Source organism: Stomoxys calcitrans, chromosome 4 (genome assembly GCF_963082655.1).
Source record: "Stomoxys calcitrans chromosome 4, idStoCalc2.1, whole genome shotgun sequence".
NCBI classification, from domain to species: domain Eukaryota; kingdom Metazoa; phylum Arthropoda; class Insecta; order Diptera; family Muscidae; genus Stomoxys; species Stomoxys calcitrans.
Window position 1 is genome coordinate 173,059,763 of NC_081555.1, and position 19,274 is coordinate 173,079,036.

General features: G+C 36.5%; 2 protein-coding genes across 3 annotated transcripts in view; one reads left to right on the forward strand and one right to left on the reverse strand.

Annotated features, from left to right (window-relative positions):
* Positions 1-19,274, forward strand: part of LOC106082699 (protein gone early) — a 154,734-nt gene that overhangs the window by 57,943 nt on the left and 77,517 nt on the right. The gene's annotated exons all lie outside the window — the stretch shown is intronic.
* Positions 2,161-3,453, reverse strand: LOC106082700 (uncharacterized). Its single transcript, XM_013245371.2, has 3 exons — positions 3,439-3,453; positions 2,674-3,373; positions 2,161-2,615 (listed from the first exon to the last, which is right to left on the reverse strand). Exons 1-3 carry the CDS (start codon positions 3,451-3,453, stop codon positions 2,161-2,163), a joined length of 1,170 nt encoding a protein of 389 aa, XP_013100825.2.

A 19,274-nucleotide genomic window follows, 5' to 3' on the forward strand; every position in this document is an offset into this window, starting at 1 on the left:
CAAAAAGGCGCATTAATTGTCCGATTTTTGCCGAAATTTGGGAGGATGAGTTCCTTTAGGAACTCAACTTTGGGCGATTTAGGTCTAAGGCCCATAAAAGCCACATTTATTATCCTATTTTGATGAAATTTGGGACAGTGTGTTGTGTTAGGCCCTCCAACATCCTTCGTCAATTTGGCTCAGATCGGTGCAGATTTGGTTCTAGCTGCCATATAGACCGATTCTCCGATTTAAGGTTCTGGGCCCATAAAAGGCGCAATTACTGTCCGATGTCGCCGAATTTTGGGAGAGTGAGTTAAGTTAAGCCCCTTGACATACTTCTGCAATATGGCACAGATCGGTTTAGATTTGTATATATCTGCCATATAGACCGATCTCTTGATTTTAGGTTTTGGGGCCATCAAAGGCGCATTTTTTGTCCGATGTCACTGAAATTTGAGACAGTGAGTTAAGTTAAGCCCCTTGAAATACTTCTTCATTTTGGCCCAGATCGGTCCAGATTTGGATATAGCTGTATTATAGACCTATTTCTCGGTTTTAGGTTTTGGGGCCATTAAAGCCGCATATATTGTCCGATGTCACTGAAGTTTGAGACAGTGAGTTTAGTTAGGCTCTTAGACATTTTTCTGCAAATTTGCCCAAATCGGTCCAGATTTGGATATAGGTGCCATGTAGGCCGATCTCTCCATTTAAAGTCTTGGCCCCATAAAAGGGGCATTTATAATCCGATTTCACTGAAATTTGACACAGTGACTTATGTTAGGATTTTCGACATTCGTGTCGTATATGGTTCAGATCGGTTTATTTCTAGATATAGCTACTGTATTTATTAGTATTTGGTCCAAATCGAAACATATTTCGACGTAACTGCTATGGGACATAAGGCATGCAATTTTCACCGAATTTTGATAAAGGGTGATTTACACACATGTACACCCGAGGTGGTGAGTATCCATAGTTCGGCACGGCCGAACTTAACGCCTTTTGACTTGTTTTTAATTTTTTTTTTTAAGAAGTTTCGTTTAAATTTTGTCTGTAAATAAAAATAAATTAAAGTTTTTTCTTTGAAAATTTTTTATTACAATATTGTCTTTGAAAAAATTTGATTGAAATATTTTTCAGAAAAAATTGTTTTTAAAAATACCTGCCTTTAGAAAAAAATCTTTAAAATTTGGTCTCTAGAAATTTTCTTATGAAAAATATTTTGTTTTTAAATAAACATTTATTAAAATATTGGCTTCATTACAAATATTTTTTTAAAATTTTGTTTTTCCAAAACAATTTGATTAATAATATGTCTTTAGAAATTTTAATTGAAATTAGTCTCTAAAGAACATTGCATTGAAAAGTTGCTTATAGAAAAAATAATTTCGAGTGGACTGGGCCGGAGAAAATTTTTGCCTTAAGACAATGCAAATTTCAAGAAAGTTAAAAAAAAATTGTATTTAAACTTAGTCAATAGAAAATTATTTTTTAAAATTTTGTCTTAAAAAAATGAATTTCGTGGGTGCCAGATTTTTTCTTTAGAGAATTTTTCAATAAAATGTAGTCCGTGGAGAAAATTTCACTGAAATTTTGCGTGCCTCCATGGCCCCCTTGGTTACGTCGGGTTTTTGATATGTCTTGAGTTGTTACCAAAAAGGATGACATTTTGCTCATCTCCTACATTTTTTCTCTTAAGGTATAGTTCCGGATATGACTACGTTGAAAACTTAAGCATTATTCAAAGTATGGCCAGTCTCTTATAAACCAGAGAAATCTAGGGAGTTTTTGTTTGATGCCAAAAATCTATTCGTCGGTTTTTGGGGTTAGCTTGAAGCCTTTCCTATTCCATTGCTCTTCATGTTAGTCAGTAATATTGGTCTTGTATACCTCTGCTGCTAACATCGGCCTTGTAATCTACCAGTGCAGTTTGGCGTTTTTATAAAGATAAATAAATTCCAAACGCAGATCTGCGGATGATGATTCTTTAAAAATTGGGGTCATATTCTTTGTTCTCTCTGTGGTAAACTTTAGTTGAAGAGGCATTTGGAAGCTTTCTCAATGCAAAATGTGTGTTGATTTTCTTTGGTCGTTTTTTATTCAAAATAAATTTGAATTCATTTTTTAGTTTACATAAAATTAACAAATCTTCATATATCAGTCTTTTTTCCGTCCAATTTAAACTGTTGGAGGAAGATAGGCTGTTGCTTTGGCTCCCTCACTGCTGCTTCCACTTAAATGATGAGTAACTGAGGTGGTGATAGCGTCAGAATGAGAACCGCCTAATGTACTGCCATGGGCGGAACCACCAGATGTTGTAGTGAGAATAGTTCCATGACCAGTATCATCAGTAGTTAAGCTTGTGCCTTGAATAGAAACTCCAAAGGTAGTGCCTTGGCCAGAACCGCCTGAGACAGTGGTGGAGCCGGAACCCCCAGTGTGGGTAGAACCGGATAATCCTCCCAAATGTAAGCCGCCTGAGGAGGACACAGTACTCAGAGTAGATTCCGAGCTGAAAGAACCCGTAGCACCTGAAACACCACCACTGTTGCCCAAAACTCCAATAACGGATTCTATGGGAGCTATGCCAGCATCTGTGTGTTCAGAGGAACCTTCGATTTTGTCATATTCAGCTAAAATATATATAATCATGAATTATGAAATAATTTTTAAAATTATTTAATGGCAAACCTTGAATTTGTTTTTGGGCATGCAGAGCTTCTTCTTCGGTCTTGTATTTAATGAAGTGCACCTCTGGTTTGCTTGGCACTGTAGGTGCTGGCGTGGCAATATCGCTAACTTCCAAGCTGTTCTCATTCTTCGACAGCACATAAATGACAGTCTTTTCTTCCTGTGGAGCATACTGGGCGGATAATTTGACATTGGCATTACTGGAAGATGGAGCCTTAATAAAGATCACACGATAATTCTTTTGCGGACGTCCAATGACCAAATTCTTGCTAGCTTGCAAACTGTCATTATCTTCGGGAGCCGATATTGTAATAAAGTGTTTGTGCACTAATGGAGCCTCAAATCCTTGGAAGGTACTGTGGCTTGAAGAACCACTGATAAAGGAGTCTCTTTGGATGGAGCCACTTCCAATTCCACCTCCATATGTACCAGATCCAAATGTAGTACTGGGTCTTGCACCACTTGTAGAACTGGTTGTCAACGAAGAATCGCCTCCAAAGGAATTTCCACTACCAAAGGTGGATTCGCCAAATAAAGAACTTCCTCCTCCATGTCCATGCGAAACTGCAACTGGTGCTGTCAAGACCTTATTGGTGGTAACACCACTTGATGTTGATGTTGTGCCAAAGGTTCCAGAAACTCCAGTTCCATAATGATATTGGGGCTTCGCCAATGTCAACGCGATTAAAGAACAAAAGAGCTAAAATAAATCAAAAGCTCGTTAATGATCTTCAATTCTTTTCACTATGATTTGCTATTGTTTACCACAAAACTACGCATTTTGTAGTAGATTTCACTTTCAACTAGGATGAGAAACAGACTGACTACATTTTAAAATTGTCATCACTTTTATATCAAAAATTTAAGTATTCAAAAATAATGGAGGAAGAATTAATGGAATTATTTTGCCAAATTTATTTCTCTATTGTGGTAAAAACCAGAAACCCAAAACCGATACAATTTTTTACTATGGATATCCCATTGTTTCCCATTCAATCATTCTAGAGGGGAGTTTTTTTCTGGTAAAAAAGAAAAGAATGAATGAGTTGTTTTTTCTAAATCTTGATAGACCACAAAAATTCTAACTAAACATTAGGAGAGCATTATAAATAACCCCTTAGGCTCCGCAGACACTACTCCGGGTATTGTCCAGTATGGGTTTTGTACATAAGATTGGCGTATACATATTTAATTAATCGCTATACAATGTTATTCATGTGCTAATACTTAGGAATTTTTGAATATATGATTAGAACACCACACTGTTTCCAACACGAAACAATAATAATAAATAAATAGAAACATTGTATAACGTGGTTGTGTCAAAGGCTAAGGTATGTCCGATTGCCGTCAGAGTCAACTTTAGGACCCAAATCCTATGTTACAGTCTAAATGACAATGAGCTCTCGCTTATAAACGTCTGTTGAGATCTTGGCGGTGCAAAATTTGCTCATGAACATTCCATTATATTACCACTTCTCCTTATTGTGGTGCGATCGCTTTGAAACTTTACGTGTAAGTAGCTTTCGGTTCCCTGAAAGGTACACTCAGTGTTTTACGTAGTATTGTTCCCGAGAAATCTAGGTTGGAAAAAAAAAGATACGCACATAAAGGGTGATTTTTTTGAGGTTAGGATTTTCATGCATTAGTATTTGACAGATCACGTGGGATTTCAGACATGGTGTCAAAGAGAAAGATGCTCAGTATGCTTTGACATTTCATCATGAATAGACTTACTAACGAGCAACGCTTGCAAATCATTGAATTTTATTACCAAAATCAGTGTTCGGTTCGAAATGTGTTCATTCACCGTAACGTTGCGTCCAACAGCATCTTTGAAAAAATACGGTCCAATGATTCCACCAGCGTACAAACCACACCAAACAGTGCATTTTTCGGGATGCATGGGCAGTTCTTGAACGGCTTCTGGTTGCTCTTTACTCCAAATGCGGCAATTTTGCTTATTTACGTAGCCATTCAACCAGAAATGAGCCTCATCGCTGAACAAAATTTGTCAAAATTTGAACACATTTCGAACCGAACACTGAATTTGGTAATAAAATTCAATGATTTGCAAGCGTTGCTCGTTAGTAAGTCTATTCATGATGAAATGTCAAAGCATACTGAGCATCTTTCTCTTTGACACCATGTCTGAAATCCCACGTGATCTGTCAAATACTAATGCATGAAAATCCTAACCTCAAAAAAATCACCCTTTAGAAAGAAGTATGCGGAAAATAGCAAACACTGTCTGCTGATTGTTAGTAGTTAATTTTGCTGCATTTCAGCAGTAGTTCTGGAATTTCAGAACAGCAGGCTTACTGCTGAAAATATTGTTGTTTGCTGAAAATGACTGCTGCTTAGTTTATGATGGGTTTGTTAGAAGAATTAAAAGGAAAGAAGATTTTTGCAAAGAAAATGAGTAAAAAATGTTGCGGTCATACCCTGCTCACAAAAGGAAACCTTTTGTTGTTGTTGATAAAAAGCATGAAGTTGGTATTTAGCACTAATGCGGCATTTCCCTGTTTAAAATATTTATGCACTGTTGTTGTTCTACTTTAAAAGTAAAATCAAATGGGTTTTCTCGCAGAAGCTGAAAGTAAGAAGGGACAATATTTGTTATGTGTTACACATAGGTAGACCTAAGAAGGTTGTCACAGCCAGATTTAAGGAAGTTTTTGAATAGTTAGCTAATGCATATTAGAAAATGCATATATATAAATAACATATTTGTCTTCTTATAGAAAATTTTTTGGTACAAAAGATGACTTACACGTTGTACCTGAGCATTCAATTTTATTTATATACACATGAATTCTGTGATATTAATCTTAACGCCAACCAAAGTTGTTTTTATACCCTCCACCATAGGATGGGCGTATACTAATTTCGTCATTCTGTTTGTAACACCTGGGCCAAATCGGTCCATGTTTTGATATAGCTGCCATATAAACCGATCTTGGGTCTTGACTTCTTGAGCCTCTAAAGGGCTCAATTCTCTCCGATTTGGCAGAAATTTTGTACAACGGTTTCTCCCATGGCCTTCAACATCGTGTCTAATATGGTCTGAATCGATCGATAGCTTGATACAGCTCTCATATAAACCGATCTCCCGATATTGCTTCTTGAGCCCCTACAATGAGCAATTCTTATCCGAATGAACTGAATATTACGCAATGACTTCGACAATTTTCAGCATTCATTTTTGGTCCGAATCGGACTATAATATGATATAGCTCCAATAGCATAACAGTTGCATGAGGACGTCAAATAAAACACATCTTGCTTAATTTTGTACAGATCGGACCAAAATTTTGGCTTTTACAGCATTAAAAGGCCATATCGGATGAAAGATATATATAGAGGAGCTACATCTAAATCTGGTCTGATTTTGACGAAATTTTATACACACGTGAGGACGTCGAACAAAACACCTCATACCAAATTTTGTAAAGATCGGACCAGAACTGTGGCTTCTACAGGCTTAAAAGGACATTTCGGATGAAAGATATACATGGGAGCCATACCTGAACCGATTTTTTTCAAAATCAATAGAGTTCGTCCTTGGACCAAACAACATGGGATTCAAATGAAAGGTATTCAAGAGTAGAGAACGAATTTTATAATAAAAGTTGGGTCCAAGTACCTGAGGGCCGCACCAGCCCCAATACCCCTTAAAATAGGTTTATTTGACGATTATGACAATACGGGAATCTAATGAAAGGTATTCGGGAGTAGATTACGAATATGGTCAGAAAGTAAGAGTAGGCTTTATAATTTATTGATAACGGAAGTGGGCGGACCTTCCACCGTTACCCCAAAAACACCACCCAAAATCAAAAGTGGACCGATAAGGACAATATGGGTATCAAATGAATAGTATGCGGGAGTAGATAAAGTATATGGCATACAAATTCATGTCGAACTAAAGAGGGTCACCTCACCCGTACAAAAACGACGCAAATGGGCACATTAGCCAATCACGGATATATGGGACTCGGTTTGTTTGTTCCGTAAATACTGAAAAACGGCAAACCGGATTTTCTCGAATTTTCGCATATTGTGTAGGTTGGTCTGGAAGGAAACATAGGCTATATAATTTGTCGGTATCGATCGGGACAGAAGTAGTAGAGTAGGGCATAGAATACGAATATGGTATTAATTTGAGTCTGAGTATCCATTGGGCTGTCCCAAACCCAAAACTCCCCCAAACAGACATATTGAACGTTCATTTCAATATGGGGCTCAAATGAAAGGTATTCGGGAGTAGATTTCGAACCTGGCATACAAAATCAGATCGAAGTATAGGGGGTCACGCTACTACTCAAAAACGCCATTAGACCCATTATGACTATATGATACTTGGCTGAACCGATTTTCTTAAAATTTTCTTAGATTGTGTACGTTTGTCTGGAAGGAAACATAGGCTATATAATTTTTAGATATCGGGTGGAGGCGAAAGTGGTCCAATGGGCACAATAAGGGTATGAAATGAAAGGAATTGGAGACCTGAAAACGAATATGGTATTAAAATTTGGGTCCAAGCTCCCAGCGGGCGCCCCAACTCCAAAACTTCTCTAAACAGATATATTCGAAGTTCATGTCAATTTGGGACCCAAATGAAAAGTGTTAGGCAGTAGATTACGAATATGGCATAAATCATTAGGTCCAAGTAATAGGGGGTCGCCCACCCCCAAATGGGCATATTAGCCGACCATGGCTATATGGGACTCAAATAAAAGGTATTAGGGAATAGATAGCGAATATGACACTAAAATTTTTATTCAAGTCTAGGTGGCGCTTTTCCTGCTAATACGTCAAATGGGTTATTTGACCCATTATGACAATATGGAACTCAAATGAAAGGTATTTGAGAGTAGAAAACGAATTTGATATCCAATTTTGGAGCCAAGTGTTTTGGAGTACGCCCTAAAGCACCCCCTAAACTGAACTTCATTTCCGTTAGGAATAAGGAACGAATTTGATATCTATTTTTAGTGCAAAGTGTCGTTGGCCGCCCCAGCCCCAAACACTCTCCAAACGGTTTATATTTACTGGCCATGGCAATATGGGGTTCAATATACATGGGAGCCATACCTGAACCGATTTTTTCCAAAATCAACAGCGTTCGTCCTTGGACCAAACAAAGGGACTTGTGCCTTTATCGAAAGAGGGGTGGACCCTCCTTACCCCTTAAGTACTACCCAAAAATAAAAATGGACCGATCGGGACAATATGGGATTCAAATGAAAGGTATTCAAGAGTAGAGAACGAATTTCATAACAAAAGTTGGGTCCAAGTACCTGAGGGCCGCCCCAGGCCCAATACACCTTAAAATAGGTTTATTTGACGATTATGACAATACGGGAATCTAATGAAAGGTATTCGGGAGTAGATTATGAATATGGTCATAAAGTAAGAGAAGGCTTTATAATTTATTGATAACGGAAGTGGGCGGACCTTCCACCGTTACCCCAAAAACACCACCCAAAATCAAAAGTGGACTGATAAGGACAATATGGGTATCAAATGAATAGTATGCGGGAGTAGATAAAGTATCTGGCATACAAATTCATGTCGAACTAAAGAGTAGAGTATCCTTTGGGCTGTCCCAAACCCAAAACTTCCCCAAACAGACTTATAGAACGTTCATTTCAATATGGGGCTCAAATGAAAGGTATTCGGGAGTATATTTCGAACCTGGCATACAAAATCAGATCGAAGTATAGGGGGTCACGCCACTACTCAAAAACGCCATTAGACCCATTATGACTATATGATACTTGGCTGAACCGATTTTCTTAAAATATTCTTAGATTGTGTACGTTTGTCTGGAAGGAAACATAGGTTATATAATTTTTAGATATCGGGTGGAGGCGAAAGTGGTCCGATGGGCACAATAAGGGTATGAAATGAAAGGAATTGGAGACCTGAAAACGAATATGGTATTAAAATTTGGGTCCAAGCTCCCAGTGGGCGCCCCAACTCCAAAACTCCTCTAAACAGATATATTCGAAGTTCATGTCAATTTGGGACTCAAATGAAAAGTGTTAGGCAGTAGATTACGAATATGGCATAAAACATTAGGTCCAAGTAATAGGAGGTCGCCCACCCCCCAATGGGCATATTAGCCGACCATGGCTATATGGACTCAAATAAAAGGTATTAGGGAATAGATAGCGAATATGACACAAAAATTTTTATTCAAGTCTAGGTGGCGCTTTTCCTGCTAATACGTCAAATGGGTTATTTGACCCATTATGACAATATGGAACTCAAATGAAAGGTATTTGAGAGTAGAAAACGAATTTGATATCCAATTTTGGAGCCAAGTGTTTTGGAGTACGCCCTAAAGCACCCCCTAAACTGAACTTCATTTCCGTTAGGAATAAGGAACGAATTTGATATCTATTTTTAGTGCAAAGTGTCGTTGGCCGCCCCAGCCCCAAACACTCTCCAAACGGTTTATATTTACCGGCCATGGCAATATGGGGTTCAAATGAAAGGAATTTGGAAGTGTAGCACGAATTTGATATCCATATTTGAGTCGAAATGTCTAAGGTACCATCCCTCCCCTAAGGGGGAACATTACCACCAGGATCCGAGAAGGGGTAAATTCTCACACATCAATGAGTGCTTTCCAATTCAAGTTTAAACTCAATGATAAGGGACCTTTTTTATAGCCGAGTTCGAACGGCGTCCCGCAGCACGACATCTCTTTGGGGAAAATTTTTTAAATGACCATGCATGGCATTGTACCTTGCAAAGGTCGCCAACATTAAGAGGGGATAGACACCGCTACAATGGCACGAATTGGTATAGCTGATATAGCATAGCAATTCTTATTCGTTGCCCCTTGTTTGTCTATAAAGAGATATCGGCCAAAGAACTTGACAAATGCGATCCATGGTGGAGGGTATATAAGATTCGGCCCGGCCGAACTTAGGACTTTTTTACTTATTTTTTAAAATTTTTGTTTTATTTTATTGTTATTTACTTTATTTTATCTTATAATATTAAATTGTGTTGTCAGTGCTAACTGAAACATTTGTTTTTGGAAATGGTGTTTGCTTTATTTAAAATTGCCTGCATGATACGGGATTTTGAAGATGTTATTCCAGTGCTAAGCATATTTAAGTCAGAAGCTTCATATGTTAGACATTTCGCAAATGATTTTTCTAAGAATTAATACATCACGGATCTATTCAAACTAGTTTGGTGAATTTAGCAACTCGGGATCGATAACGGAGATTTTTTTACCCTCCACCATAGAATCGGGGTATACTAATTTTGTCATTCCGTTTGTAACTAATCGAAATATCGATCTGAGATCTAAAAAAGTATATATTTAAATTCTTGATCGTCTTGAAGTTCAAAGTCGATTTAGTCCGTACGTCTGTCGAAAGCACGTTTACATTCGAAGAAGTAAAGCTAGGCACTTGAAATTTTGCACAAATGCTTCCTATTGTTGGAGGCCATCGTAGCGCAGAGGTTTGCATGTCCGCCTATGACGCTGAACACCTGGGTTCGAATCCTGGCGAGACCATCAGAAAAAATGTTCAGCGGTGGTTTTCCCTTCCTAATGCTGGCAACACAATGCCATGTAAAACTTCTCTCCAAAGAGGTATCACACTGCGGCATGATGTTCGGACTCGGCTATAAAAAGGAGGCCCCTTATCATTGAGCGTAAACTTGAATCGGACTGCACTCATTGATATGTGAGACGATTGCCCATGTTCCATAGTGGAATGTTCATGGCCAAAATTTGCAATTTAGTTCCTATCGGGCCATGTTTTGGTATAGATGCAATATAAACCAAACTTGGGTCTTGAATTCTTGAGCGCAATTCTTCTGAAATTTTGCATGTATCGTTTTGTTTTGACTTCGAACAACTGTGGCAAGTATAGTCTAAATCAGTCCAAAACCTGATATAGCTGTTATATAAACCGATCTGGGATCTGGACTTTGTGAGCCTCTAGAGTGCGCAATTGTAAACCGATTTAGCTAAAATTTAGAATGAAGTGTTTTCTTTCCTCTTCCAACAACTTTACCAAATATGGTCTAAATCGGTTTATAACCTTATATAGCTCCCATATAAACCGATCTCCCGATTCTTAACAGATTTGGCTGAAGTTTTTGCTCAATGGCTTTCACTATGGTCTCCAACATCCAAATCAAATATGTCCTGAATAGGTCCATAACCTGATATAGCTTAAATTATATCCGTTATCCTTTGTTAGCCTTTAAAGAGATAAATGTCAAAGAACTTAACAAATGCATCCATGGTGGAGGGTATATAAGATTCGGCCCGGCCGAATTTAGCACGTTTTTACTTGTTTTCTTGTAGTGGGAATTTTGCGATGTTTGCTACAGGTTCTTTTTAATATTTTTGATAAAAGACAAAATCTTTGGTTATTTATTTAAGGTAATTAAAACTTTTTTGGAAAGGTTATGGTTTGAATTCAAATTGCCCTGTTAGTATATTGAAAAATTGTACCAAAACCGCAAGTCTATTCTGCTATGCCAGGGTTGAATGAAATCGTGGTTTCAGTTATTAAAAACAGATTGTGGAATAGAGTCTTAAGTAAAGGCTACTTTAAATATACACAATCGAACTATTTATAAAAAAAAACACAGAGATTGACTACGTATCATTATGAGAATTCAAATTCTTTGTGCATAGTGTGCCAAAGAAATGTTCTTGTTTGAAAAAATTCCCGAGCGCTGAGTTGGGCAGGGAGGTGGTCGGGATCGGGCACATCTAAAGGAGGAATTCCCCAAGTTTGTTTCTCTATTCAGTGAGTTGCCATCATGCCCTTGTCCAGGGTGCAGCGGGCCTTCGCGCTCGCCTTGAAATTCTTCCTCACAGATTCCTTCCTGGCCGTAATTCGAATCTGTCGTGGGTTAACTCATTTCGGAAGTACCAACAGAACTCCGGCTCACTTTCAAATTTCCGGTTGCGTCAACAAGTAGACATGCGTTATTGGAGTGGTGTATCCGCGAGTACTTCACCAAAATCGTCTTACCGACGCCATTGACAACATACCGTTATCAATGGCTGCAAGAAGTGGACACGCATTTTATTTCAAAAATCTATTTAACCAGTGTATGCGCAATGGGGGTCGCCATTTACCCGATGTTTTTTCAAGACAGCATGAAAAAAGATATTGGGATATTGTAATCTCAAAGAAAAAAGTATTAAAATAACAACTGTTTTAATTGACCTTTCAAATAAATTAGTTTCTCTGACGCATCTTGTAGAAGGTACAGAATTTTATTTTCCTAAAAAAGTGTTTTTCTTCGAAATTGGCAATTTCTACAAAAAAAATCTAATTAAATTGAAGTCTTCTTGACAACTATTCTCAAATCTCCAAAATTCCCAATCGACCTTTCATGTCATCTAAATACAAATTTGTGTACAAACTTTGCATTAAGGAACATGGGGCAAACTACTTACATCAGCTTTCATGTCCTACATCATAATTATAAAATACAAAGCGATAGGTACCTCTTAACATTACTACATATCTAAAAATTCATAATAACGCAAAATAAAATGCCAAAAAGCATTCAAAGAAAACAAATTTCGGGTATTCCCAAAGACTAACAAAAGAAGATATTTATTTCTTCCCAAACAAAAGTTTTTCTTTAATATGGAATATTGTTAAATGAAAACAATCTCCTGTGGCTTTTATTTTTCCTTTGCATAAAATTTTTGATAATTAAACTCATCTCAGAAGAGAAATTACGATATCATTAGAAAAATTATCCTCGTCGTAACAGGCAAACAAAATAAAAAATTCAGCTGAGCCAGGCCGTGGTTGGGAACCATAACGTTTGGGCTACAATGAATAGTTGCCGTCATCCTAGCGTTCGAAGCTATAACAAAATATCCAAACTTTGCATAAAAACCATGTGTATACCCCGGACACAATTCTAGATACAATAAAAATGAATCCTCGGTACCAAAAAAAAAAAAAAAAAATACGCATACATTGGTAAATGAGACAGCCAGAAAGACAAAGTGTCGAGCTTGGTTAGTGTTGTATGCATTTCCTAGAGATACTTTCACAATTTCGAGATAAATACAACTTTCCAATGTACGACCTTTGAAGTGCTCCATGCCTAAGGATTTCTTACCACGAGGTCGAAACGCGTCAAATCATGGTTGGTGTGGTGTATCTCTTGTGGATTTCATTTTTCGATCATTAAGATTATCTCGAAAGAGAAATTAACATATCTTTAGAAAAGTTTTTCCCGCCTTAACAACCAATCAAAACTTAAAAAAAACATGCTAAATTCAGCTGGGCCGAATCTTATATACCTTTCTCCATGGATCGCTTTCGTCAAGTTTTGTTGACAGTTTCTCTTTATAGGCAGAATAGGTAGTCGTAACAACATATCTTTATAGGTAGTCGTAACAACATATCCCCATGAATTTTTGTATATGCTTTTTCCCCTTCTAGAGTTTCGAGAAATATATTCGGAACATTTGTTTTGAATGGGAGCTATATCAGAATTTGAACCAATTCGGAACATACTTGGTACATCTAATGATATTCTTAGGAAAATTCATCATGCAATATTTCAGCCAAATTGGATAAGAATTGCGCCTTAAGGCCGGTTTGTATGGCAGTTACATCAGGTTTTGCACCTATTTGAAACATACTTGGTATATCTGTTTAAGTTCACAGAAAAATTAATCGTGAAATATATAAAACAAAAATCGAATGAGAATTGCGCCCTTTCGAGGGTCAAGACGTATATTCGAGAGATCGGTTTATATGGGAGCTGTATCAGGTTTTGAACCGATTCGAACCATACGTGCCACTTCTTTTGGATATAATATCAAAAATCATCAAGCAAAATTTCAGTCATATCGGATAAGAATTGCGCCCTCTAGAGGCTCACGAAGCCAAGATCCCAGATCGGCTTATATGGCAGGTATATCTGGTTATGAATCGATTTCGACCATATTTGCCACAGTTGTTGGAAGTCATAACAAAACGCTACGTACAAAATTTCAGCCAAATCGGAGACAATTTTTATCCGATTTGTCCGAAATTAAGGTGTTATGTTATGACTTCCAACAACTATGCCAAGTATGGTCTAATTCGGTTTATAACCTGTAATAGCTCCCATATAAACTGGTTTCCCGATTATACTTCTTGAACCTCGAGAAGGCGCATTTTTATTCGATTTGGTAGAAATTTTGCATGCGTGGTTTGGTTTTGACTACCAACTACTATGTCAAGTATGGTCCATATCGGTTCAAAACCTTATATAGCTCCCATATAAGCCAATCTCGAATCTTGACTTCGTGAGCCTCTTGAGAGCGCAATTCTTTTTCGATTTGTCTGGAATTTTGTACAACGACTTATTCTATTATCTTAAAGATATATGCTAAATATCGTCTGAATCGCTCCTTAACTTGACATAGCTTCCATATAAACCGTTCTCCCGAGTTTACTTTTTAAGTTCCTATAGGGCGCAATTCTTATCCGATTTGGATGAAACTTTGCACAATGACTTCTACTATGGTCTTCAACATTCAAAGCAAGTATGGTCCGATGTAGCTCCAATAGCATAGCAATTCTTATCCATTACCATTGTTTGCCTTTTAAGAAATAGTGGACAAAGAACTTGAAAAGTGCGAACTAAGCACACTTTGAATGACTTTTTCAAGTTATTGACCGATATGGGCCGTTCTCGCCATGACTTTTAGAAGTCATAGAAAAATACCACCTCCAAAATTTCAGGCAAATTTAGTAATGTTTGCGTCGTCCAGAGGCTCAGAAAGTCAAATTGGGAGATCGGTTTATATGGCAGCTATATCAAGTTATAATCCGAATTCGGATAAGAATTATGTCTTCTAGACCAAAATATGCAAAAACATTAACCGATTTGTCCTATTTGTAATCTCAAATGAACTGCACAAATAAAAAGTATTTGTGCATAATTTTAAAAACCTGGCTTTACTCCTTCGGAAGTTGGTATGCTTTGACAAGATCGACTTAAAATGTTATGACGATAAAGAATATATACCTTGTGGGGTCTTACACGAATATTTCGAGGTGTTACAAACGGTATGATGAAGTTAGTATACCCCCAAGGTGGAGGGTATAAAAATGTTATATATTATATTTTCTATCTATCTATCTACTTGTTTCAACCTACTCTTTCTAGTGAAGATGAGATTTACCTTCAACATAGGAAATGTTATGAAACTGACATAGATGCTCAGCTGACTTCAGTCCAGAGCTTGGGTCCACTTTTATCATCATATTGAGAGTCAATTCAGTTTCTTCTCAGTGTTAATATCCTAAAACATGAAATATGCTTGCGCTTCTTATAAGGAAGGATTTGCCAAAATCCTCAATGCTACACCACTACTGTGGTACAGGGTATAATAACTCAGTGCATTTGTATGTAACACCCAGAAGGAAGAGAGATAGACCAATTGATAAGTATACCGATTGACTCAGAATTGCTTTCTGATTCGATTAAGCTATGTCCGTTGGGCGCCCCGGTAGTCGAGTTGGTAGCGTGCTTGGATTAACATTACAGGAGTCGTGGGTTCGATTCCCGTCAGAAGCCTTGGTCTGTCGCTACTGTGGTATCACAATGCACCTAAAATTCTCTAAATGAGTCTCTAAAAGGACTGCCACTCTTACCTAACCTAAGCTATGTCCGTCTGTCCCTCTGTCCTTGTTTATATGTGTACAAACTGCAGGTCGCAATTTTCGTCCGATCATTTTTGGGTCAGGCATGTTTTCGTCCTAGAGACGAAGCCTATAGAAATTGGACTGATATTGCAATAATGAAGTCATTTGTTAATCGATTCTCTCGAAATTTGGTAGTGAATTTCATAGAAATCGATTCATATTTAAATATAGCTCTCATATATATATATATATATATATATATATGTATCTATATATATATATATATATATATATATATATATATATATATATATATATATATATATATATATATATATATATATATGTATATATATAAATATATATGTATATATATATATATATATATATACATTTATTGACCAATCTTGCACAACGCTTTCTTCGACGACTATCACAATATCGAATAAGTTCAGATTTATATATAGCTTCCATATATACGTACGCCCGATTTTGAGAAATATTACAATAATGAGGTCATGTGTTAACCGATTCTCTCGAAATTTGGCAGGAAAGATATCCTTATGACTCTTAATATTACTGGTAAATTCCATGAAAAACCGATTCAGATTTAGATATAGTTGCCGTAAATGTATGTCGCCCGATTTTCACCTCTAGAGTCACAGCAAGCGCATTTATTGAACAATCTTGCACAACGCTTTCCTCGACAACCACCACTATACCTAAGATGTTCGGTCGAATTCAGTTCTAAATTAGATATAGCTCCCATACATATATTTGTCAGATTTTGGGTAATTTGCAATAATGTTGTCATTTGTCAACCCTAGTTATTACAGTTTGAACATATTTACTTCAAATGTGATACGGATTGCTTATTAACCAATCTGAAATCATCTGGCGAGGTCCATCAAAATTGGTTCAGCATAAGAGATAGCTCCCACTTTGTACTTATAGGGTAGATGTAGGGTATTATACAGTCGGCATCGCCCAACCTTTGCCTTTCCTTACTGATTTTAAATATTTTTTTTACCCATGGATTTTTAATAATCTTTATTCATGATAACAAAACAAAAACAACACATTTCAATCAACAATAAAACTCTTTGCCACCAAGTTACTTAGAAAACTGTTGGGGGTAAATAGCCGGAGCCTTTGGAATTGCCAGAACTACCAAGAGATGAGCCACCATGGGTAAATGAACTGGAACTGCTAGCAACGCCAAAGGATGAGCCACCATGAGAGAATGAGTTGGTAGCCCCAGCACTGCCATTATCGGAATTACCCAAAATACCAACAACAGATTGTTGGGGAGCAATACCGGCATCAGTGTGTTCAGAGGAACCCTCAATTCTATCGTATTCGGCTGAAAATTAAAAAAAAAATATTTATTATCATATGCCTATTGATTTTTTTTTTTCAAAACTTACCTTGAATTTGTCTTTGGGCATGTTGAGCCTCTTCTTCGGTCTTGTATTTAATGAAGAATACTTCGGGTTTGCTGGGCACAGTGGGTTCAGGAGTAGCAATGTCACTGACTTCCAAATTGTTATCCTTCTTGGATAACACATAGATGACAGTCTTTTCTTCCTGAGGAGCATATTCAGCTTGTAATTGAACATTGGCATTGCTGGAAGAGGGAGCCTTAATGAAGACCACACGATAATTGGTTTGAGGACGACCAATAACCAAATGCTTAACACGTTCCAAATTCTCATTATCTTCGGGACCAGCAACAGTTATAAATTGTTTGTGTACCAAAGTCGGTTCAAAGCCTTGCGAAGAGGCGCCAGCCTCATAGGAGGTTCCTGTACCAAAAGAGTTAGCACTAAACGAAGAAGAGCCAAAAGAAGCACCAGCGAGTGATGATCCTTCACCAAAGGAAGTGCCAGATCCCTTAGAAGAGACGCCAAAACTTCCACTTCCATAATTGTATTGGGGTTTGGCTACAACCAAGACAGCACAACAACACAAGGTCTGAAAAAAAATATGAAATAGAATTAAAAGTCAAGAATGATTTATAAAAATCCCTTTTTCGCTAAGTTTAATGAAAATTTTTTTATTAGAATTCAAGCCAAGTTTAAGAAAACTAATTTTGTTTAAACATAAGTTTTTTATAGCAACAGTCTCACAGGCTCTGCACAATGGGTCCTTTTTTTTCACGAATATATTTTTCTTACCAAGAAAACATGCTAACAAAATTTTTTAATGGCGACGTAACTAAAAAAAGTTTTTTTTCTGGCAGTTGTCTTCGAGGCTCTGGGTTGTGGGACCCTTTTTTTAACATATTTTTCTTACCAAGAAAACACGCATGTTGGAAACTTAAGTCTTTTTAAAAAACTTATTGGCTTAAAAATGTTTTTGCTATTCAAAGCTGTTGCGAAACTGATGTTGCATTTCTTAAATTTGGTTCTTTTATACCTAAAAAATTAAAAATATTGATTATTTTCCAAAGTCAAAAAGCCAAATAAGCCAAATTTTAATTTTTTGGTTTTCATTTTACACCTTAGTTTCGCAAAATCAGTAATGGAGTTTACGAAAATAAATTGTCAATAATTGCATGCTACTCAAATTGGAGTTGATCGTTTGGCATGCAATCGCAATTTTCTTTTCAAGCCCAATAATATCTGAAATGAATCATGCTTAAGTTCAAACTATTGGTAAGGGTCAACATTTTTAAAACACACAAAGTCTCCCTCTCTCTGTCTGCCCCATTCGAGTAGGTCAAAAGATGTGTCCAATCGAATTGAGGGTGTTTATGCGCGGAATTTTTTAAAAAATTCCAAACAAAATTTTTTCTTAAAGACTTGACACCCCTTTTCAAAAATGTGGAAGTGACAAACGACCTTTTATGTCATAAATATCATAATTATAAAATACCAAGTGATAAGTACCTCTTAACCTTATTTAATAACTATAGACTCATAAAACCGCAAAGAAAATGTCAAATAAAGTAATAAAATAAAAAACAAAAATTTCGGGGTATACCCAATTTCATAAACAAAAGACTTAAGGCACAAACTTGGTATATAAACAAGTGCTAGCTGATAATCTAAAAGATTTTTGTATTTCTTCGAAAATACAAAAGAAAACCGGTATACCATTTTAAAATGCCACTGATTCTTAGCTTTTGAAAACCCTTTTTAAGGTTTCTAGAATAGAATACCACATTTAAATATAAACTCCACCTTAATTGGAAGATGAATGTTTTACTGCCATTAATCATATCAAAGAAAGAAACTGAACTAAGCAGATTATATTTTGTTGTTGTTGTTGTGATTGTTCTAAATTAACATATGATAGAACTATCTAATATATGCGGTGGTTAACTGCATTGCAGCATTCAAATCTAATCTATTTTGTTATAGATTTTTTAATTCTAAACGTTTCTCTATGACTACCCATCCCAATTAACGAATCTCTAACCTGTTATTCAGTCATTGTTTTATCACACACATCAGCATCAAATATTCTATAAATTAGTTAATAGGGGATTTTTTTAACAAATGGGTTTGTTTGACCATTCCAAGGAGAAGCTGAAGTTTTCTTAACAGTCTTCTTTTAAATGTGAATTGTTAAACATACTGGTTTCTAACACAAAAAACAAAAACTACAGAACATGGAAAAATGAAAAACGCACGTTTTAATTTGTCTACAAATAAAACACTCATTAATGGTTCATGTTGTTATTACAACGAATGCCCTCAAGGGAAATATTTTGATTTTGTCTATTGTGTTTCACAGCTCCTAATTGATTCGCAGACAACCATCATCTTATAATTAAAGATAGCCAATGTATTTTAAATTAAAAAAAATATAAAGATTTCAATCAGATAAATTGGAAATTCATCTATAATCTACAATTGGGATATAGCTATCATATATCATAATATTGGGTTGCCCAAAAAGTAATTGCGGATTTTTCATATAGTCGGCGTT

What these genes read in the sequence shown, in the direction of transcription:
- LOC106082700 (XM_013245371.2), bottom strand. An exon ending in TGCCCAAAAACAAATTCAAG is followed by an intron (nt 2,616 to 2,673) that starts GTTTGCCATTAA and finishes TATATATTTTAG; the next exon opens with CTGAATATGACAAAATCGAA.